At 44.1% G+C, this 24,665-nt stretch overlaps 1 protein-coding gene across 1 annotated transcript; it reads left to right on the top strand.

Moving 5' to 3' along the window:
- Nucleotides 1-5,853: 5,853 nt before the first annotated feature.
- On the top strand, nucleotides 5,854-22,744 carry LOC138267257 (extracellular calcium-sensing receptor-like). Its single transcript, XM_069216114.1, has 5 exons — nucleotides 5,854-6,000; nucleotides 14,611-15,432; nucleotides 20,202-20,426; nucleotides 21,602-21,725; nucleotides 21,816-22,744. Exons 1-5 carry the CDS (start codon nucleotides 5,854-5,856, stop codon nucleotides 22,742-22,744), a joined length of 2,247 nt encoding a protein of 748 aa, XP_069072215.1.
- The last annotated feature ends 1,921 nt before the right edge of the window (nucleotides 22,745-24,665 follow it).

Raw genomic sequence — 24,665 nt, 5'->3', positions numbered from 1 at the left:
CAACTGATTCATTAAGAAGTGCAGTTACTATAAACAGTGCCTCTGTGGAAAAGGAACACTAGTGTTCCAAGTATGATAGTGTTAACCGGATTCTGAGTTCCATGTGCCTCAAAGTTCTAAGCCTGGCTGATGTAGAGCAGAGGGATAGACAATATATATTCTATTTGGGCTTGTTCCATCCTCTGGGTCCTGAAGCAAAACAACGAATTCTGTCCAGCATGGAGCAGACAAGGACAAACTCTACATGATTTGACTCCTAGAATAAACACAGAAATGCAGTAGCAACCCTGCCTAGGGTCGCACTTTGAGGGTTAGTCCCACGTACTTTAGTGCATGTCTGCTTATCTTCATTACTTGAAGTGTTTTGCTTTCATTTTAGTACGTGTCAAGCCAGCACTAGTCTGAGTGATTACATCTTTTAGTATACCCCAGGCAGTGTGAGCAAAGTCCAGTAAAGAGGTGACTGTGATTTCCATGGAAACTTGCGCTGGCCCCAGATTTTACAATATATCTCTTTGCTGCATTCGGGCCCTCTGTTCTGTATTGTGCAGTGCATTGCAGGCTGTCATGAGCATTCTCTTCTCTGTCCAAACAGGATGGCTCTGCACAACCCCAGAAACATCACAATGGCTTACAGGTAACACACAACTTGTCCTCTGAGCAATAGGGAGGACTCAGAAAGCCATCCTGCTTTAAGGGCCAGTTTGGGGGTGCGTGCTGCACCAGGGACGAGCGTCTGGCCAAGTACCCAGTGAGGCCTGGTAAATTTGAGGCACTCCGAGCTCTGCTGAGCCCTCTCTCCCGGTCAGGTAAAGCTTTCTGACTGAGAAGAGCATTCATACAGCAGAATTTTGGCTGGGGCTCCCAAACAGGAGCAGAGACTCAGTTACCCACCACAGCTCAGAGCACGTTCCTAACAATGACTGTAAACCTTTGAGGTAATCCATTTAAGCAATATATTCTGAGTCTCTATTTACATTTCAAATTTTGATGCTGTGTTTCTGTAGGTTTTTTTCCCCATGTAAGATTGGACATATGTATAGAGCATATTGTGAACTGGGTTACCTTTAAAAAGTGTCCAGGGAAGTTGAGGTTACGGACGGGCGAGGAAGATGGGGTACAATTGAGAGCTCTGGAGTTGAGGTGGAAAGCAATGATAATTTCTCACAGTGGCCGCTGGTGGGTGATAAATGTGTTCAGACTACATTCTCATCTTGGCCCCTATGCAGAGTGCACAGATCGATGGTTACATATGTGCTAATTGCAACTACCATTTTGCATTAAAGTGTGTGGAGCAGTTACACAGGTCTCGAATATCGCCAGGGCCAAACGAAAAGAAAATGGTGTGTTTACCGGTGAGGAGAGAGAATGTGAGTGGATGTGTGAAGGACGGGTAATACAATTAAGTACGGAATGGGGGGAGTGAAATGAGGAGGAAGGAGGTGACGTCTGATATATGAAGAATGAAGAATTCAGAAAGCTGTTGGGAGTAAAAGCATGTTAGGGGATAACAGTGAGAGACAGCATTGGAAAGTGGTGTAAGGGAAGAACCTTGGATACTGAGACACGATGAAGAGTAATAACACTTCCACAAACCTTATTAATGATTAATTTGCAGTCTAATATTTTCAAAATTAAATTCTAATTATTCACACCAATATAATTATTATTCATTTACTATTAGCAAGCATTGACAGCAATAGCTGTGTTTTGTTTATTACATGATATGTGGCTGATAGTTGTTGTTCATTGTGTTATATATTTCTGGATGCAATAACACAAAACTCCCAGAGAGGCAGCCAAGTACTGGCAATTGCTTGGGTTAAAGTTTTCCCAATATGGTGAAGACTTGAAGTCTGCATTCAAAACAGGATGGGCTGCAATGACCCAAGCATTTCCCCAGTGTGGGGATGGTTTGAATAGTGTTCCCTGGGCTGCTTTTGGTTTCCAGTCAATTCACTTAAAAAAAACTTTCTAGACCTTATGTAGGACAATGTAAAGCACAGGCAAGATACAGAGCTGAAACATTGAGTATTTAGCCACTAAATCCATGGAGAGTGCACCACTGGCGCATCAGGGCATACACTACACCCATCAGTTGATTTTCTTCTTCTTGGTGTAGGTGATGGTGCCCTGCATCACATTCTCCAGAAAGACCTTGAGCACACTGCGAGTCTCCTTGTAGATGAACCCAGGGATGGGCTTAACTCCTACAGAGTATGCTAGGTGTAGAATGGCAGACTTGGTGATGCCCTGGATGTTCAACTGATGCACCTTCTTATGCTTCTTGATGCACCTTTTATCGAGACCCTTTCCTCCTTTGCCACATGCAGAGATTGTTTTTTCTCGGTCAGAACAGAACTAAGACAACAAATTGCACATAAATTAAAACAGTTAGGGCCAAATGTACGACCCTCAGTGTTTGTGACTTGCAATTTGTTTTTTTTGTGCTGCGACTCGCAAACACTGATGTACAACAGTCTCTGAGACACTGTTTGCCATTCCCAAATGGGTTGCGAGGGACCTGCCTTATCAATATTCATGAGCCAGGTCACAATTTGTGACCTATTGGAAATACCGGCACTCCCAGGAATGGTGGCCTGCTGGGGTCAGCTGACCACCATGTTTGTGACTGCTTTTTAAATAAGGCAGTTTTTTTATGCAGCCCATTTTCTTTAAAGGAAAATGGAATGCATTAAAAAAATGAAAATGAAAAGTTTTCTTTCAATTGTTTTAGAGCGGGCAGTGGCCCGTGGGACCACTGCCTGCCTTGAAAAAATGTTGGCACCCCATTCACAAAGGAGAAGGTGTCCCTTGGGGTCCCTTTCCCATTTGCAAATGGGTTACTGTCTCCTTCAAGGAGTTGGTAAAGTATGAATGTTTTGCAACCGCTTTCCCAGTTGCAAAACATTTATACATACCAGTGCTCACTGTTAGGAAGGGACACCCTTTACACACCCCTTCATAATACTGAATCCAAAAACTGAAATGTGAGTCGATAACAAGTTACAGACTCACATTTGTTTTTGGCACATGCCAAAACGCATTTTACCAGTTGAAAACAGCCCGAAAGGGCTATTTGCGATCATTAAAATGCGTTGTAGATGTGGCTCTTAAACACTTACTTTAAGCAGTTACATAACTGGAGCAATGCTTAGTAAATGAGCAGTTGTGTCTCGACTCCACACCTTCTCACTTACATCTGATGAAGTAGAGCATTATGACAGAAGCATTTTTCAGCATGGAAGCCGCTCTCAGGGTACTGTGCACAACCTTTGTCAAAACAGTACATTTCCCCTGCTGCTGAGAAAGTGCAGGAGCCCCTAAGTGCATAGGAGGAAGAGTGATGCAAGGAAAATGCCAAATGTATGTAGGTGCTGGTCTCCGGGGATCCTGGTTTCTTCTGTCTACCACTTGAATTGCAGCTTATGTGACCTCATTGCACAATCCTTGTGCCTGGCTAGATCCATCTGCAGAAAATAAAGGCAAAGAGCAAAGGCGTGATTATGATTTATTCTGAGAAACACAGTACAAAAAAGGAAAAACAACTAAGCAGCAAGCCATCTACTTCTATGCATCTAGGATCTGGAACAACATCCCAGTATTTATCAGAACCTCTCAACCCTTCTCGCGTCTAGGAAAGAGCTGAAGATGCACCTCTTTTAATAAAAATATCTCCTGATATGTTCACTGTTGCTCTAAGAACCTAGCAACCCCTTCAATCAAGCATTGGCAACGCACTTGCCCTTGACCTCATACGGGGCTCTGCTACGTTTGAATGCTTTAAAAATGCACACTATAAAAATACCAAATACAGGCAAAAAAGCATTAGAACAATGTGATTTTTATTCTGAAGTAAAATCAGTGAGCTGTAGAAGATTACCTGGTTGTAACTATCCCAGAACTTAAGCATCTGATAAAGATTTCTAGTTGCAGATTCCTTACCTTTGAATTTCCCCAGGCGTCAGACTGGATCTGGAGAATGTTTCTTTGAGCAGTACCCTGTGCGCCGTTAGGTGGTGTTGGTCGACTCAGTGGGCATCATTGTCGCCGTGATGATGTTGCGGTCGTATGTAGGTGCCACCTCGGCACGCTGACGTCAGTTCTTTTCTTTCCGAGCCAGCCTATGCACAGATCCAGAGAAGAGCTACCCCAGTCATTTTCAGACTAACTGTGACATTTTGTTGAATATGTTTTTGATGAGTTTTGATGCGTCGAGGGATGTCCCGTAAGACCAGATTTAAGCCCTGCCACTCCTGTCAGCGCATGGTGACAGATCTGCACCTCGTGTGCCTCCAGTGTTTGGAGCACGACCCGAAGTCGTGCTCCGATTGTCAGGCCATGAACTGGAAAGCATTGACGGAGCGACCCCAGAAGCTCATCGCGGCCCGACACTCGACTCTGCATCATTCCCGGTCCCATTCGAGAGGAAGGTCAGGAGACCAGTCATCGAGTCATCCCCATTCTTCTTCGTCCAAGTCATCTGGACATTTGGGTAAGAAGAAGACGTCAAAGAAGGTGAAACATTCTTCGACTTAGCCCCATTGCTCGCACGACACGACTCAGGAACAGCGTCAACACTCTAGGCCTCCATCTTCGTAACCTCAGTCAGGGTCAGCTCCGCACCTCCCCAAATTTCAGGGAGCCGAGGCTACCCCTGCCCAACTAAAGGAGTGCTGTGAGGCCATGCGCCTCATATTTGGGCAGCCCGACCCATCCTCAGTGCCTTCGGGCCCTGGTGAGTCGGTGTGGGCCCCCTTGGGTTCAAAGTCGGCGACTTCGGTCCCGACTCCGGAGGGCACCTCAGGATTCCCTTCAGGATCCGTCCTGATGCTGGACGTGCCAACGTGACCATCCCTGGCATCAGGTCAGATGTCGACGCTCCTGGCGCCGATTAGACGCACAACCGAAGTCAACCCTATACTCATATCTAATGACCAGGAGCAGGAATGACGTCGCTCGGCACCAATTCTGTTTTCCATGGGCTCTGCTGTGCCCAGGATTGATCCTGAACCCTATTACTATGGGTTTGGATATGGGGATAGTGTAGAGGGGTTGCAGGACCCTTTAGAAGACCATCTTGAACCTGAACTAGACTGGGTACAGGATTTGGGTGACGCCAGTGGGTTGGACACCTTCCCTGACTCTGGCATGTTCTCTCACCATACCGTGGCTACGGAGGAGGGAGCGTCTTATTCTATGGTGGTGAGAAGGGCGGCTGAGGTTTTGAACCTTGAGCTTCCTCCTATGGAGGTCAGGCCTAAACTCCTGACCGAAGTGCTTCAGCCTTGGGCATCCAACTCGGAACTCCTTCTTCCCTTCAACAAAGCACTTACGAATGTCCTACTGGGGACCTGGCGCACACCCAGCACAGGGGCTCCTGTGAATAGGGTGATTGCCCGCCACCATCGGCCTGCGTTGAATCCCCAAAACTTTCTTACCCAACACGCTACGCCTCAGAGCCTTGTCATCCAGGCTTCTTCATCCTCTGGCACATTCCCTCTCTCTCCCCCTGCCAGAGAATCAAAAAGACTGGACAACTTAGGGAAAAATATGTGTTCTTCTGCCAGTCTAGTGCTGCGGTCCGTGAACACCGCATGCCTTTTGGGCCGCTATTCCAATACTCTCTGGGATACGGTCACGCAAGTGCTGCCTCAATTTCCGGAAAGGCCCGGAACATTCTCTTCCAAGCCATGACAGATGGGAGAGACGCAGCCAAGTTCATGATTTGTTGTGGACTGGATACGACCGACTCACTAAGCAGATCTGTTGCATCGACAATGGCACTGAGGCGCCACTCCTGGTTGAGGATACTCTGGCTTTTCGGGGAATGTCCAGCAATCTTTGATGGACATGCCCTTTGATGGCACTTATCTCTTTGGAGACAAGGCGGACTCAGCGCTCAAGCGCTTTAAGAAATCCCGGGTTATGGCTCGTTCCCTGGGCATCGCAGCCGCTCCCCTCAGTCCACGTGTCGCTCCTTTTGTGGCTACGGAAGGGGTACCCAACCGCGTCCATTTCCACCGGCCACCGACCCGCGCATGCTGCACAGCCCCTGCGTGGATGTGGATATGGATGCAGGATCCACCGACCTTGTAGATCAGGGAGTCAGCAGGTCACCCAGTCTACTCCCTCCTCTGCCTCAAAACCTTCCTAGTCCGTTGGGACATCCGGGACCAGTTGGCGTCAGAATTTGCCATTATCTGCCCCACTGGGAATCCATTACCATGGACAGGTGGGTTCTACAGCTCGTCCAAAGGAGCTAACCCAACCCTTCGAGACTTTTCCTCCCGCCATGCCATCATCATTCGTTCACCTGTCGTAGGATCATTTGCCACTTCTCTGTGACGAAGTCAAGGGTCTCCTGGCTAAGGGAGCAAGAGAGAGGGTGTAAGAATTTGGCTCTGTATATACTATCGCAAAGTGAGAGATATTGTGCACAGAGTCCAAGGGTTCCACTTAGAGGTTGATAGTGGCAAAATTAGATAATACTAATGCACTATTTTGTGGTAGTGTGGTCAAGCAGTAGGCTTATCAGAGGGTAGTGTTAAGCATTTGTTGTACACACACAGGCAATAAATGAGGAACACACACTCAAAGATTTAACTCCAGGCCAATAGGTTTTTATATAGAAAAATATATTTTCTTAGGTTTATTTTAAGAACAACAAGATTCAAATTTGAGGTAAGTCCATAAAATGCAAGGTACTTCACACAGGTAAGTATAGAACTTTGATTTAAAACAGTAGTACACACAGTTTTGGCTAAAATGGCAAATAGCTATTTTAAATGTGGACACTGCAAAAATCAACAGTTCCTGGGGGAGGTAAGTAATCGTTAGTTTCTCAGGTAAGTAAAGCACTTACTTAGTCAGTCTCCTGGGCATAGGCAGCCCACTGTTGTGGGTTCAAGGCAACCCCAAAGCCACAGCACCAGCAACACAGGGCCAGTCAGGTGCAGAGGTCAAAGGAGAGCCCAAAACACATAGGCACCTATGGAGAACAGGGGTGCTCCAGTTCCAGTATGCTAGCAGGTAAGTACCTGAGTCCTCTGGGAGCAGACAAGGGGGTTTTTGTAGAGCACTGGGGGGACACAGACAAGAACACAAAACCCACCCTCAGTGGCACAGGGGTGACTGGGTGCAGTGTGCAAAGTAGGCGTCAGGTTTGCTATTGAAAGCAATAAAGTGGCCTGGGGGTCACTCTGGGGATGCAGGCAGTGCACAGGGGAGCTTCCCGGGCCAGCCACCGACTGGGCTAGGATGATGGCCGCCTGCTGGTCACTCCTGTGCTGGTAGGTGGTTCCTTTCAGTTCTGGGGGCTGCAGGTGCATTGCTTGGTCCAGCCATAGGGTTCCTTTGTTACCAGGCAGTCGCGGTCAGGAGGAGCCTCTGGATCCTCTATGCAGGCATCGCTGTGGGGGTGCAGGGAGGTCGACTCAGGGCGTCCACGTCATTGGAGTCGCCTGGGAGTCCTCTCTGCATTGTTTGTTGTCCAGGACTCGAGCCAGGGGTGTTGGGTGCAGAGTGTGAAGACTCACACTTCTGGCGGGAAGTGAGAGTCTCTTTAAAGTTGCTTCTTTGTTACAGTTTTGTTGCTCTTTCTGAACAGTGCCGCTGTTCTCAGGAGGTTCTTGGTCCTTTGGGTGCAGGGCAGTCCTCTGAGTCCTCAGAGGTCGCTGGTCCCGCTGGATGCGTCGCTGTGCAGGTGCTTTGAGTCTGGAGACAGGCCGGTAGGGCTGGGGCCAAGTCAGTTGTCGTCTCCATTGTCTCTGCGGGGCTTTCAGGTCAGCAGTCCTTTTTGTTGTTATAGATTTTAGGAATCTGATTTCCTGGGTTCAGGGTCGCCCCTAAATACTGAATTTAGGGGGGTGTTTAGGTCTGGGGGGCAGTAGCCAATGGCTACTCCCCTGGACAGTGGCTACACCCTCTTTGTGCCTCTTCCCTGAGGGGAGTGGGGCACATCCCTACTCCTATTGGGGGAATCCTCCAAAATTAAGGACTTCTTAAGGCAGGGGTCACCTCAGCTCAGGACACCTTAGGGGCTGTCCTGACTGGTGGGTGACTCCTCCATGTTTTTCTCATTATCTCCTCCGGACTTGCCGCTAAAAGTGGGGGCTGTGTCTGGACAGGCAGGCATCTTCAGGTGAGAAGGCATGAGCCTTTGAGGCTCACCACCAGGTGGTATAGTTCCTGCAGGGGCAGGTGAGAAGCACCTCCACCCAGTGCAGGCTTTGTTCCTGGCCACAGAGTGACAAAGCACTTACCCCATGTGTCCAGAAACTCGTCTGGTTGTGGCAGGCTGGCAGGAACTGGTCAGCCTAACACTAGGAGTCGGAATGGCATGCAGGGGGAATCTCTAAGATGCCCTCTGTGTGCATTTTTCAATAAATTCCACACTGGCATCAGTGTGCATTTATTGTGCTGAGAGGTTTGATATCAAACTTCCCAGATTTCAGTGTAGCCGTTATGGAACTGTGAAATTCAAAATTGACGGAATCCCAGATCATATACTCTTCATGGCTACCCTGCACTTACAATGTCTAAGGTTTGGCTTAGACACTGTAGGGGCATAGTGCTCATGCAACTATGCCCTCACCTGTGATATAGTGCACCCTGCCTTAGGGCTGTAAGGCCTGCTAGAGGGGTGACTTACTATGCCACAGGCAGTGGATTGAGGGCATGGCACCCTGAGGGGAGTGCTATGTCGACTATTTTCTCCCCACCACCACACACAAGCTGTGAGGCAGTGTGCCTGTGGTGAGTGAGGGGTCTCCAGGGTGGCATAATACATGCTGCAGCCCTTAGAGACCTTCCCTGGCCACGGGGCCCTTGGTACCAGGGGTACCAGTTACAAGGGACTTATCTGTGTGTCAGGGCTGTGCCAATTGTGGGAACAAAGGTACAGTTTAGGGAAAGAACACTGGTGCCGAGGCCTGGTTGGCAGGGTCCCAGCACACTTTCAATCATAACTGGCTTCAACAAAAGGCAAAAAGGTAGGGGGTAACAGTGCCAAGGGAGGCATTTCCCTACAGAGGGTCCCTGCGCCAGAAGTAGGTCGTGGTTGCTATTCCCACTACTTTTTGGTCCCCGGAAAGTACAAGGGTCTTCGCCCTACCCTAGACCTTCGGTCCCTCAATCTCTTCCTCAAGAAGGAGAAGTTCAATATGTTAACCCTGGCTCAGGTCCTTTCTGCCCTGGACCGGGGAGACTGCATGGTTGCGTTGGACTTGCATGACACCTATTTCCATATTCCCGTCCTGCCGGCCTACAGACCCACGATTCGTGGTAGATCATGAGCACTTTCAGTTCACCGTGCTCCCCTTTGGCCTTACCAGTGCCCCTGGGGTGTTCACAAAAGTGATGCTAGTGGTTGCAGCTCATCTGCGCAGGTTAGGGATCCTAATCTTCCCCTACCTCGATGAATAGCTGTTGAAGGCAGACACGCCCCAGAAAGTCGTCTCCCACCTTCAGGCTATGGCGAACCTCCTGCATTTGCTGCGGTTCACTATCAACGTGCCAAAGTCACACCTGATCCCTCTCAGATGCTCCCTTTCATCAGAGCTGTTCTGGACACAGTGCAGGTTTAGGCTTATCCTCCCAAAAAGCGAGTACAGGATATTCGGGCTATCTTACAGATGTTTCAGCCTCTATCCTGGATTTTGGTGAGAATGACTCTGAGGCTGCTGGGCCTCATGACCTCCTGCATCCTGCTGGTCCAACATGCCAGATGGCATATGCAGGCTCTGCAGTGGGAACTGAAGTTCCAGTGGGCACAGCATCAGGGGAATCTCTCTGACATGGTTCAGATCTCGGAGGGAGCTGCGAAAGACCTGCAGTGGTGGTTGTCGAATCCAGATTATTTCATTGGCAGATCCCTCTCCCTTCCCCAACCAGATCTCACAGTAGTGACAGATGCATCAGCACTAGGATGGGGCAGCCACACGGGAGAGGTGGAGATCAGAGGCCTCTGGTCTCCGGGGAGTCTGGGCTCCACATCAACCTATTGGAGCACCGGGCTATCCGACTTGCATTGAAAGCATTTCTTCCCTCTCTCAAAGGGAAAGTGGTGCAGGTGTTCACCAACAACACCACCGCCATGTGGTATTGCAACATGCAGGGGGAGTGGGGTCGTGGACCCTTTGTCAAGAGGCTCTTCGCTTCTGGACATGGCTGGAACGCTAGGGCATATCCCTGATTATTCAGCATCTGGCGGGCTCTCTAAACGCCAGAGCAGAGGAACTCAGGCATCGCTGCGTAGTCGATCACAAATGGCATCTCCATAAGAAGGTGGCGCAATGACTCTTTTAGCAGTGGGGAGAACTTTGGTTAGATCTGTTTGCCTCCGAAGAGAACGCTCAATGAAAGTTGTTGTGCACGTTGGAGTTTCCAAGGCAGCACTCGCTTGGTGCCGCTTTTCGTCACGAGTGGAACTCAGGCCTCCTGTATGCCTTCCCGCCAATACCACTTCTGCCCAGAGTTCTGAAGAAGATCAGGCAAGACCGGGTCCAAGTAATCTTGGTAGCCCCGGACTGGGCACAAAGAGTCTGGTATCCCAAGCTCTTGAGCATGGCCATTGATCCTTCGATCAGACTGCCCCTTTGGGAGGATCTTCTGTCGCAGCAGCAGGGGACGGTTATCCACCCGAACCTGTCCAGTCTCCACCTCCTTGTGTGGAGATTGAGCAGCAACAGTTGACAGCTTTTGACCTTCCACCTGAAGTCTGTAATGTCATCTTGGCAGGCAGTCGTCCCTCCACCAAAACGGTATACGCCTGTTGTTAGAACAACTTTTTTGCATGGCATCTCAACATATCTGTTGATCCCCTCTCTGCACCTCTCTCAGAGGTTCTCCTCTTTATACTCTCTCTTGCCATGCAGGGCTCGACTCTGGGCACCCTCATGGGATATTTGTCTGCTATCTCTGCCTTCTTAAGGCTACCAGACCAACCTTCTCTTTTCAAATCTCCCATTGTTGGGAGGTTTCTTAAAGGCCTCACTCATATGTTTCCTCCCATCCCATTCATCATGCCCCAGTGGGATTTGAACTTGGTCCTCACATACCTCATGTGTGCCCCTTTCGAGCCACTCCACAACTGTCCTTTACAGCTCTTAACCCTTAAAAGAGCTTTCTTGATTGCCATCACCTCTGCTCGCAGAGTAAGTGAGCTTCAGGCTCTTTCTTCTAAGCCACCATTGCTAGCAGTGCATCCTGATAAAGTGGTGCTTCGTACCAGGGCTTCATTTCTTCCCAAAGTGGTAACTCCATTTCACGTAGGCCAATCTATCACCTTGCCTACTTTTTACATACCCCCATATCTCTTGTATGAGGAGGAGAGACTCCACCGTCTGGACCCAAAAAGAGCATTGGCGTTCTATCCAGATCGTACCAAAGATTTCTGGGTGGACGATCAACCCTTTATGGGATATGTGGGTGCGAAGAAAGGGTAGGCAATGCAGGAGAGGACCACCTCATGATGGGTAGTCCTCTGCATCAAGATGTGCTACGCTTTGGCGAAAAAGCAACCCCCTGAGGTTTTGCGCCCTCATTCAACCAGAGCAACTGCTGTTACCACAGCGTTAGCACACAGAGTTACAGTCCTGGATATCTGTCAGGCCGCAACGTGGGCGTCCTTACATATGTTCACCAAGCACTATTGCCTGGACAGTAAGGTCCGCAGGTACGTCTATTTTGGCAATTCGGTCCTGCAGGATTTTTAAGTGTGATCTTAGTTCGCAGCCCACCACCACGGATGGTATTTCTTGGGTATCTATTCAAAGGTAAGGAATCTGCAACTAGAAGTCTCTATCAGATGTACAAGTTATTTACCTTCGGTAACTATATATCTGGTAGAGACATATTCTACTTGCAGATTCATTACCGACCCGCCCATCACCCCACACTGGAAACTGATTTTTAGGGACAGATTCTTCCCTCTTAGGGCCCTAGTTTTGGCGCACCATTCTCAGTGTTCTTCATAGCTCTGCACTACTGGTATGGAAAGTCGTGAAAAGAAACTGACGTCAGCGCGCCGGGGTGGCGCCTATATACGACTGCAACATTATCACGGCGACCACAACGTCAATGACGCCCGTGGAGTCAACCTACGCCACCTAACGCCGTGCAGGGGTACTGCTCGAAGAAAATTCTCTGTATCCAGTCTGACGCCTAGGGAAATTCAAAGGTAAGGAATCTGCAACTAGAATATGTCTCTACCAGATTTATCATTACCGAAGGTAAGTAACTTGTACTTTTCTACTGCTATAAGTAATAAGTTGTTCCGACAAAAGTATCATTGGCTGGGATTTTCTTCCAAAACATATGAATGCCAAAAGTGAGTCTGATGCTGTTGCTTGGTTCATGCACTCTTTTAGTTGTACCAATGTCATATTTATTAGATCTGTTCAAAGATACGGAATCTGCAACTAGAATATGTCTCTATCAGATATATTGTTACTGAAGGTAAGTAACTTGGAAGTTTAGCGCATCTGCCCCTTAATTACACACCAAAATGGATGCATTTTTCCCAATGTTAATAAAATTGCACATACAGTAGCATATTTGAAGATTTTCTTAAATTTCGTTTCCTTTTTACTTTGATTTAAAATGTAAAATAGTAATACTGTTTTGTTTAAGAATTAAACATATACTTACTTATGCAATGTTGATATTTTGGGCCACACTTTTGTAGTCAATATTCTTGTTCCCTACAAGTAAGTACAGTCGATAATTTGGTCTTCATTATTTTTTCCACATTTTGTATAGCCATTGATCCCATGCTATAATTCTTGCAAATAACGTCGGTTTGGTTAAGCCAGCAGTAGGTGTTAACATGCTTTGACAAATTTTGTAATTTATTGTATAATTTCTCTGTCCGAGTATTTTTAAATTAAAGTCATTTGGGCATGACAGACAAAACCATTTACTGAGCAAAATAAGCCAAAAGTAAACCACTTGATAAAGCACGAATACGGAATAAAAGCTCAAGATCACAGACATGGAAAGTATGGTGGGTGGAGCTGATACATATGGTTGGGTCTTTCAAGTCAGTTAGAGAAAAAAAAACAATCATAACAAGTGAAAAAATGCATTTCGGGCTTAGGGTAATTTATGTAATATTTTAGGGGGTACAACTTCTTAGCTGCATGGTTTCCATTGTGAGGGAGAGAGAAAGACTGAGACAGAAAGATAGAGAGAAACGAATGCATTCCTAAACTCTGGGAGTTGAACCTTTACCCTCCAGTGTGTTCTCTGCTCCCTATCTCTCAAAGGTTGGAGTTCAAGTCTCGGGCTACAGCTCTTATTTGGTGGAGGGTGTGGAGAGTACCAGGGCTCATTCATCTAGACCAAAGAAACATGTAAGGCAAAGATCAGAAATATCCTAGACATTAAGTAAACATTCGACAACATTGGAAGATATTAGGCCTTGACCCTGATTTGAAGGATTGTATTCTAGCCTCTCTGAGTATTTCTTACAAGCCATCCCAGTCTATTGGAGACACTGTAACACACAGTAGCTTTTCGCATAAAATTAAAAAGGATTGGTTGAATGATAGGACACCAGCTGTTGTCTGAATCAGATGTAAACTATGCCTGTTCAGAATCAATAAATTTAGGAACGTTCAAAATGCTGTCAGTGAGAAACCGTATGAGATTATACATTTTATTAATTGCCTGACTGAATGTGATGTCTGTGATATAATGTGTCCGTGTGGATAGATGTATATTGGGAGAACCATCTGTCCAATGAAAGTAAAGATAATTGAACACATGCGAGCAATAAGAAATGTGGACACTAGTCACTCAGTTGTCATTCACTTTGCTGAAAGATCGGATAATAGAACTGAATCTTCGAATCTGGTGTGAGTTATAAAGAAGCTGTAATTGCAAAAAGAGGTAACAGAGAGTTAAGTCTACAAAATGTACCGTGCTGCGTAATATTTCTTCTACACATGATCATACAAAAGAAAATTCAACACAAAAGGTCTTCATGTATTTTTCTGAATTATGAAGAAAATCAGTAACCTCTGCGTTTTGTTGATTGACTCTAAGACAGTGAAGGTATTGATAGATCATTTGGTATTAAATTCCTCATTTATCTCAAATTCTTATAGGGTTCATTGCTTTAGGGGTGGTTGCTTTATATGCATTTGTTTGTGATGAAATTTTAGGACGTAGTCCTGTCTTAGATTTCCATTGTAATGTAGTGCTGCGCTATAGGTAAAGAAGTTATATAAATGTGTTAGATAAAATGGCTGTAGTAATGTTCTTTTGAAGTGCCGATCGAAACGGGTCAGATGATATGTAACTCTTCGCACTGTTGCATTACCAGAACTTGGTCATTTGACTTACGATAATGGATTCCAAATAAATAAATACATCAATTTGTACTTATGCTCGAGTTCCTATGCTGCTTTAATTGATATGTCTGCCCCCTTTTTTATTCATTTCACCACACGTTGTCCCTTTAAAAATATTGTCACTGTTTCTTGTTTTTGTGTTTTATGTAAGGTATTTAGTTCATGTATAGGTTTAGGATACAGCTATTTTTTGAGAATATGTGCAGTTTGAGTAACCTTGTGCTACAAGGTGTCTTTTTCTGTTTTGGGAAAGGTCAGTTATCTTTCAACAAGTCCACTACTAAGTGACCGGAACCAATTCCCTTCCTTTTTCCGGACCATCCCCAGTGATGACTTCCAATCCAGAGGACTTGCCCAATTAATAACACATTTTGGATGGACTTGGGTGGGCATTGTAGCCTCAGATGACAGCTATGGACAGCTGGGGAGTCAAATAGTGCAACAAGAGATAACCAAGAATGGGGCTTGTGTGGCCTTCGCTGAAAACATTCTTTTAAGTCGAGTGGACAAAAATGCTTTTCATGTTGCCCAAGTTATCAAAAACTCTGCAGCCACTGCCATTGTCATATTTTCCTCAATTGCATACCTGATTCCTGTCTTAGATGAGATGGTGAAGCAAAATGTAACTGGGAAGACTTGGATTGCCAGTGAAGGCTGGTCAACATCTTTCCTCTTCCCATGTGAGAAATACTCAGAAATCCTGACCAGCACTATAGGATTTGCAATATTTAGTGGAGAAATGCTGGGCTTTCAAGAGTACTTGATGAGAATCCACCCTTCTAAAACTCCAGAGGATATCTTTGTTAGAAGGTTCTGGGAAGAGGCCTTTGGCTGTCAGTGGTCAGATGAGGACACACTCCTGATCAAGGACAATAAAACCAAAAAATGTATTGGGGATGAGAAACTACAAAGCCTTCCAATCAGCAACACCATAGACTTTAGAACCACCTACAATATCTACAAAGCAGTTTATGCCACAGCACTGGCTTTACACGACCTGAATATGTGCACAAAGGGTGGCGGTCCTTTCATTCAAGAAAGTTGTGGAAATATCTCAGACTTCGACCCATGGCAGGTATGTTTTCACTTAAATCATATCATAAGTAAATCTCATTATGTGAGAAAAAGAAGAGGGAATAGGGCAGATAGTTCCATCGCAGATATGCACCCTTGTATTAGTTACAAATATGGGAACACAGGGCCTCATGTACAAAGCATTCTTCTATTCGCATACAGGCCGATTGGCAGAATCAGCCAGTTTGCAACTAGAAAAATGCTTTTTGGGATGTACAAAGTCCAAATTGTGATTTGGTAATTTGTTACCAAATCGCAATTTGGGTTTTGCGATTTGGTATCAGGAAGGGGCTTGTTCATAGCGTCCCTTCCAAATATTGAATCTGAATGGTATGTATGATTGTTTTGTGACCGTGAATGCGCTCGCAAAACAATCACAGTTAGCATCAGTTTCTAAGTGATGTTAACCCATTTGCAAAGGGGAAGGCAGAGGAAGGTCCGTGGACCACTGCCTACTCTTGAAAAAACTTGAACGCTTCATTTTTCTTTTTAAACGCATCCCATTTTCCTTTAAGGAAAACAGTCTGCGTTTAAAAAAAAGATTGCTTTATTTAAAAGCAATCACAGACATGGTGGTCTGCTGACCCCAGCAGGCCACCATCCCTGTGATTTTTGCGATTCCCAGTGGGTCACAAATTGCGATATACGTCATTAATATTAATGAGGTAGGTCTATCTGCGACACACCGGGAATTGCACAAGAAACTCAATGGAGTTTCTTACATTTGGAATTGCAATTTCTTAATTGCGATTAGCATGGAATTGTAATTAGGAAATCACTATTCCAAATGTATGTACACTTGGCCCACAGTGCTTTATGTGTCTGCTCACCATGGCCCCAATGAGTGGCCATACATTATGATCAGAGCGCAGCAGGAAACATCTCCATTATGACATTGCACATCAGGATAAAACCTTTAATTTCCGTACTTTTATATTCAGAGGGTTGGTTTCTATACACAGCAGAAGCTGTTGTAATCAACAATTTTCCTAACTGCTCTTTTTCGGAATGTAACCTTATTGCAGGTGGGGCGCCAAAAGGTTGCTCCTTGCATTGCTTGATCGTAAGCTGATTTCATGCAACTGAGGCTCATTGATGGGTCTGAACATAGGTGCTGGTTCAGAAGCTCAGCCACCGGAAGAGATGGCCTGCTGTACTTACTTCTATAGTTGCTCTTGTCATTGCATTCTGTCTGTGTGAGTCAAGAAAGTGAACATTGTGAGGCTCTTTCACCTGGTCCTGGACAGTCTCACATCCATAAAATATCTGGTCACTTTGACAAATCACAGTAAATGCAATGAAAGCAATTAAAGTCTCTCCCTTGATTAGCTCTCTAATCGTTATACTGCAATGCAATTAGCAGAGGATAGCCCAGTTGTTAGCAGTTTATTGCTCATGTTAAATTTTCATACAGCCATATACTCAGTACCCGGGAAGTGCATGTGGCTTGGTTATTCGGGCATCAGGCAACCAGAAGAGCAAAGACCCTAATAATGTCAGTCTCTAAGTCAACCACTGAAACCTGCATTTTCCTCAATTGAATCATGCAATGTATTGCTGGTTGTATATGAAGTTGTAATATGTAAAATTTAATAAAATCTGTTTACAAAAACAAATGTATGATTAGTCCAAGTAAAACGCTATATTGATTGGTAATTCACAAGCCATACTTGCCATCTGATATTGGGATGCCTCATTATTTACAATTTTCTAGAAAGAATATTAGGGGAGATCAGCATAATTTTGGGAAATCCATCGGTAACAGATGACGAAAACTGAATATGTTAGGGCATGTTTGCCGATGTACAAGTCTAATATTTGTCTGAAGACTATTTCCTGTTTGCTGTGAGATCTAAACAAATATATGCCTGTTAATTTAACTGCTATGAATTTTCTATGCCAGTATCTATTTCACCAGGGCAATATACTCTATTCCAAGGGTAAGAATGACTTTGTGTGTCCAAGCTTTTGACAGAAAAAGATTGATCACGCATTTATCTTTGTGTACTGTGAGAAAGGCTGCATGGGGCGAACGATCAAATACTCTGAAAAGATTATTGGTACTAGCATGAAAGATGGCACCATCTAGATCTGATCTATCACCAAGGAGATTAGAGCTGAAATGAGACGTGCAGTTGCTATTATGTTTAAACTTGAATACATCCTGCAATAGGATTTTAATACACATGCCGAACCATTTGCCTCAGAAATTTCAACAGTGGCTTGATTAATTTTAAATTGTATGGCTTTATGAAAAAATGGCATTTGGAAGAAACTAGCTCAATGTATGTGTGTAAGGGTATTTGTAAAGCACGAATTTGACCGGAAAGCAACAGGGCATTGAACATGGACCTGAGCTGAAGGATACTAAAAGGGTCCTTTGCAAGGAGGCAGTATAAGCAACAACAAAAAAACATTCATTTTTGGAATACCTTCCGGGATCTATTTTCATTGCAAAATTAGCTTTCCCATCTGTTTCCTCTTTCTCTTTCAATATCGGAGTAGTAAGTATATTATAATGCATGAAGATCTTCGATAATAGTTCATATCCCCATGGAGATCGAAATGCTTTGGCTTGCCCAAGAGAGTGTTTCTGTGCCTTATTATGGCATAATTGTACTCTCTTTTTACTTACGGACACTATATGGCACTAGGGTAGGAGATTTTTTTTTTAAATTATCAAAAACGCATGAGGTTGACAATTTCTCATTGTCAAGAAAAGTGTTGTGGATAATAGCTGAATGTGCAGGGAATGGACCCTGCTTTTTTGTGAACATATATAACGAATCATTTTTGGTTACTGATGTAAAGATTGATAGAACATGATCCTGTCTGAAAATGTGCTATTGTGATCTAAAAAACTGGTTTTGGTTGGTTATCCAAGACTGTATTTCGTCAGGTCTAAAGCGAGAAATCAAGCCTTTTAAAGAGATTATCTCAGATATACATGTTTCATGTATGAATTTGATTTATCCTGAATGGTGTTAAGGGTGGTCTAATCTCTTTGAATTTTGCAGGAAGGAACAAAGTCTGTCAGGAGGGTAGAAGGTTTCGGTTTTGCTGTTGTTTTGCACAGTTTTGGTTGTGTGATTTCTCTGAATTCATACCAAACGGTTACACAGTTCTGCATCATTTACAAAATAGTGGGAGAGGTTGGTGCCAGTACAAGCCTACATTTGTTTTTCTGATGTTTCTTTGAAGAAGCATTCAAAGTTATTGTAGTTCATTCCAAGATTAGTGTGGAGTAGAAAGTTTGGGATACGATTTGAAAACTGTCTGATGAAATTAGAAAGTTTTTTTGGGATGATTACCTTTCTGATAGAACATTAGAAGTGCCAGCATCAAATACAAAATTGTTTATACCTTATTTTCTGACCATGTAAACTAATGAACCAGTAACGTCCTTTAGGTATTATCCAATATTTCCAAGCATATCTTGAAGATGAGTAAATTAATAAAATGTAAGTAAATGTTATTACCATTCTTCAGACAAGGGCCTTTGTTCCATGTTGTGAGGATTAGGGTGAGGTGTTTACTATACCCTCTTAATATCATTACCCCAGATTTAGGTATTTACGAGGTGAGATAAATAGCTCTTAGTCTGAGTTTTTAACTTAGGAATCAAGTATTACTTGCAGAATTTACAGTGTTATTTTAGACAGCAAATTCAGCATTTTTGCCTTCCTCCATGGCTTTTCTCACAAATAAATGTAGGTAGGTTTGACATGCTGAAATCTATCTGGAAAAACGTCAAAATTAGCACACAACTATATTATAGATCCATGCGCAAACTGATGTTGCCATAGGGATCAGAATTTAAGTAATAGCTCATAATTAGGGGCATACAGAAATGAATTTATTGATGTCTTGAACCACCCGATATTTAAAATAGTTCTGATGGAGAAGAGATGTGCCATGATTAGTTTCATGAACAAGACAGCAAATCTTAAGGTGGATACTGGCAGAGATGGGGAGTCAGTAGACGTCTTACCATATGGTGATGACATAGTCAAATTACTTTGAGTGAATCAGTGACCAAACAACTTTTCAAACGATCTGGGGAGACAAAGTGAGCAATTTCTTAATAGAGTGTTGATGAAAGTCTGCCACTCTTGTCACCTTGTTTATAAGAAGGTTGAGTGTTAGTGATGAATGAGGAGTTACGTTTAGAGATCTGGCAAATGGGACTTGTGAAAGTACAAAGCCTTAAAATGTTAGCAAACCAAGAGGCTATATTAACCCCTGGTGAGTTGTACACTTTTGCACTGGTGCTCTCAGTGCCTTTAAAGCCATACGGCTCCTCTGAACTGCGAATGGACAGTTTTTAATTTGTTGATTCCTTGCCCTACCCATGCTCACGTGATACATAGGAGCTATTGAATAACAGATCACCTGGTCCATCTACTGCTTTGCTCTGCCTAGGTTTCCACGCTGCAGCTATGTTTGTAGAATCTGTGCTTACAGCAGCTCTATCCCCATACTCAGAAACTGTGGGCTCAGAGACTGCTGCGAAAAATATGAAAGCAGTATTTTGTGAATCAGGGCTTTGAGTTTTGTATGTTTGCCTTCCCTAATATGCTATAAGGAAGGTTTATGTACATTTAGGGAATATTGTAAAGCTATGCAATACTGCAATATTGACAGTTCTTATGAACAATACCATCGTAGAATCTTAAGAACAGTGGTTCAAAGGTGCACCCTTAATATAGCAAGACAGCAAGACATACAGATGATTTCTTTAAACCCACTTCCACCCTGCCTTATTCCCAGCTCCTTTACTACCTCAAGAAGGTACGGTTAAGAAGAGAAGACATAGAAGCATTCTTTGATGAACATGGAAACCCCCCAGCACAATATGACATTGTAAATTGGCAACGGGATCCCAAAGGGACAATCAGGCACATGAAGGTGGGCAGCTATGAGTCTAGTGCACCGACAAGGAACATATTTTTGATCAATGCCAGCGCTCTTCAATGGGACATAGAGAAAACACAGGTAAGATGTGGCAAATTTCACAGCTTTTGACTTTCTCATATTGGTTTTTACCCATGTCTGGAGAGCAAGATGCTACTTCCCCCACCGCAATGATCTAGTACCTCACTACATACTAACATAAGGATGCTGCTTAGAACTTTTGTGAGCTCCTATATAATATCCAACTGTAGAGTATACACTTTGCATCTCATCTCCTGGATTGTTAATGAAGTGCACCCCCAGAATGAGAAGAACGATCATTGGTGTGTGTTGGCCATGCAGTTAAGTCTGTAATACCAAATGTTCTGCAATCCATACAAGTAGACACCAAGTGGGTATACTAGTATGCCTATTCCATTTTAGATAGTATGACCTACTTGCCCAGACTAAGGATGCATTGATGCAAAAGGTATCATTAATATTTGTGCGAGAGACCCTATTCAGATCATTACTGGAGGGCACAAATGAGTCCCATCCATCAGATTTCCCCTCCTGTCGAACATATGCAAGAGGAGAAAAGAAGTATGTTAAAATCATATGAAAGTGGGCATCCTAAAGGCGTTTTGAGCATGGCTCAAGTAAAAGATTTCTCAGCTGGACTACAGATTATTTGTGTAGGAAAAACTTTGGAGGATTTCATAAACACAAGAGTATTTTCAATGCAAGTACATTTAAATCATTTGAGCAACACCCTTTGCAAATGCAATGTGATATACTACCTGCCTCATTGTCTGTTTATAAATGATTCTACTTCAAATAAATGTGACATGGTTACTGGAAAGTGATACTTTGACTCAGGGAACAGAGTCAGCCTTTTGGCTCAGCTCTACCTCCGAATGCTCTGACCTGACCAAATGTACCATAAGCTTCACGGCCTTTGATAGAAAGATATTGAGAGGGCATTCATCCTTTTTTAAGCCATCACATTATTGAAATAATGTCCATCTCTTGATTGAGAATGCGAGAGTGGCAAAGACGTAGGCATACTAAACTTCTCTCTAGGTAACCATGGTTTCAAAACTAAATACTAAAGACTCACCTTCTGCCTGCAGGGCTCATCCTTTTGTAGCTTTGCTATATTTTTACAGAAACGGATTTCCAAGCAAATCTCTGCTTTGCTGCCATGTCAATATCGACCAAGGCTTCATCCAATCATATTCCTTTAGGTTAAGCATGGGTCTGCTTTCTCCTTCAAGGTCCCTGTCTCTGTGTGCTCTCCCAGCTGTCCAAAAGGATTTCGAAAAGCAATCAGACCAGGAAAACCAATTTGTTGCTTTGAATGCTTTCCATGCAGATTAGGGGAGATAACAAACCATGCAGGTAAGACTTCCAACCAAGAGGAACCTCTGTGTAAAGTCTTATATTTGTTAAGGAAAGAACTCATGTATTTCTCCATGTTTCCTTTTCTAGATTCCCTTGAATGCTTTAGGTGTCCCTGGGATCAGTGGTCCAATGAGGACCGAGATCAATGCATACCAAAGAGCACAGACTTTCTTTCTTATAAGGAAACCTTTGGAGCTATTTTGGCAGCAAGCAGCATTTTCTCTTCAGTGATTCCTATTATCATTATGGGACTCTTTTTTTGTTACCGGAACACGCCCATTGTGAAAGCAAACAATACTAACCTCAGCTTCCTCCTGTTAATGTCCCTCACCTTGTGCTTTCTTTGCCCACTGACTTTTGTCGGTTGCCCCACAGAAAAGAAATGCTTAATTCGCCAGGCTGCCTTTGGCACTATTTTTTCTCTTTGTGTCTCTTGCATTTTGGCCAAAACCTTTGTGGTGGTCATCGCCTTTAAAGCCACCAAACCAGACAGTAACTTAATAAGATTGGTTGGTCCTTACATGTCGTATATGATCATAATTTCTGGTACACTCATTCAAGTAGTTCTCTGTGTCCTTTGGTTGGTTTACGCTCCCCCTTTCTCAGAATATAACATCAACATTCATTCTGGGCTGATAATAGTGGAATGCAATGAAGGATCTCCCATAGCTTTCTGGTGCATGCTGGGATATCTTGGGTTTCTGGCTACTATCAGTTTCATAATGGCCTTCTTGGCTAGAAAGCTGCCTGACAGCTTCAATGAAGCCAAATTCATCACCTTCAGCATGCTCGCTTTCCTCGGTGTATGGCTTTCATTTATTCCAGCCTATCTCAGCACTCGAGGAAAGTATGTGGTGGCCATGGAAATTTTCGCTATCTTATCGTCCAGCTCTTCCTTGGTTTCCTGCATATTCTTCCCCAAATGCTACATCATCTTGTTTAGATCAGAGATAAACACAAAGGAACATCTGATGGGGAGGGATGCAAGCCAGAGCAAGAAGGTGAAAAGGATGTAAAGCAAGAAGCTTCAACATTGACAATACCTTCTCCCTAATGAAGGAATCAGTTTTAAATGTGATTGAGCTAGGAAGATTGTCATGAACAAATAATACACCTGTGGCCTGGGAAGGTTGCTTGGAAGGTGAAGCAGTTAATTAGAGACACTGGTCCTCTGTGTTTCAGACATAGCCACAACTGTGGCCATCTGGCAGTTTGGCTCTTTACTTTACAACATGTTCTGATTGGCCGAGGGCGATTTGACTGACCTAGTAGCTAAAATAAAGACTACGTCAATGAAATCTAAATTGAGTACCTTCAACATACTTGTTCTCATCATTGCTTCTCTCTTATTCCTGGTGTGTTGTGTAGAATATCATATGGCATTTTTCTTCTGAGACCATATAGAAAATGCAAAGAGTATTTAATTAGCAAGTGGTAGATGACACCAATATGATATAGTAGTAGTAAATGTGTTTGTTCAATCATTTTTGTAAAATTCAATAAAACTACATTTAACTGCCTTTACAGTCCTTCGTAAAGTGTTACTGGATACAAAACTACACACTGTGAATAATCGTTCAGTAACTTGACGAACGTTTTTGTGCACATATGACATCAGCTGAAATAATTTCGTCATTATTTATAAGTTAACCACTTATACGCAAGGCCTGCAATAAATACCTAGAGACAAAAAAAAACACTCTGTGTTTTCAGAATGTAATATATGCGCATCACCTCTTTATAATACACCAGAGACAGATGTCTTATTCGTTGCAATGTATTAACGTTATTGTATACTATTTGGAGATTTATTGATGCCATGCATAGTCAATGAAACACTGTAAATGTGTATGAAGTGTACTACAAAATTACAGCTCAGCACCTATTGTTTTGTTCAATTGTAAGGACAGATTATGATGCAGTGACATAACACAGTTGCCAGACATGCTTCAGCGTACTTATTTCGACACTAAGGGCCTCATTATGAGTGTGGCGGTCCAAGACCCGCCACACTCAAGGTGTTGGTGAGACCGCCACACTCCAGGTGGTCCGACCGCCACATTACAACTTTGGCAGGTGGACCTGTCAGGGGACAGCCATCACCGCCAGGAACATCATTCCCGACAGGCTGACCAAGGTCTGAGTTGTACTCAGCCACAACTCTGTAATGCTGATTACAACTCAACTTTCCACCACCCTTTCCATGACAGTCACCCCGCCTTGGAAAGGTTGGCAAGAAGACAGTCCTGGGGGCCACAGGGGGCCCCTGCACTGCCAATGGCATGGGGAGTGCAGGGGCCACCCTGCCCAGCACCATCAGAATGCGCGGTGTCTGCTTTCCAGACAGTGCAAATTCTAATGGTGTGGGTGTTGAACTCTACTACCATAAGGGAGCCGAGACCATTATCCTAGCACTGTTTGCACCAGTCAGCCCGGCGGGAGTGGTGTAACACAATGTTCACATTGTAATATACTTGGGGGGGACTCTACTGCCATGTCGGTGGCGTCCTTCCCACAAGTTTGGCAGTCAGCTCGCCTGAAAGTCAAACTCATAATGGGGCCCTCTGTTATCTGTGAGTGTTTTAAGCCTTTTGTGATTAATTATGGATGAGTACAAGGTTTTTCTATGTTGTCATTAAAATTACTAGGAGTTCAGACTATTGAGAGGGAGTTGACAGATGTTTCATACTTGGGACCATCGGACTGGCAACATCATCCAGCGGACCCTTTCGTTAGCTTGCAGGATGGGTCACTGTGGATAGTCTCCTGAAGTGTAAAACACAATTCCTGAAAGCTATATATGTGCCTTCGGTCAAGGGTTAGGAAATAATAATCACTGAACATGGTCATTCTCATCTTGATATCCACTCTAGGGATTCTTGGTGAAGATTGAGGAAAGCTTCACAATGACCAGGCTCATTGTCCATGTGTTAGGAG

This window comes from Pleurodeles waltl, chromosome 12, assembly GCF_031143425.1.
Source record: "Pleurodeles waltl isolate 20211129_DDA chromosome 12, aPleWal1.hap1.20221129, whole genome shotgun sequence".
NCBI classification, from domain to species: domain Eukaryota; kingdom Metazoa; phylum Chordata; class Amphibia; order Caudata; family Salamandridae; genus Pleurodeles; species Pleurodeles waltl.
The sequence above is the reverse complement of the archived record's forward strand: the minus strand, read 5'-3'. Positions and strand labels throughout refer to the sequence as shown.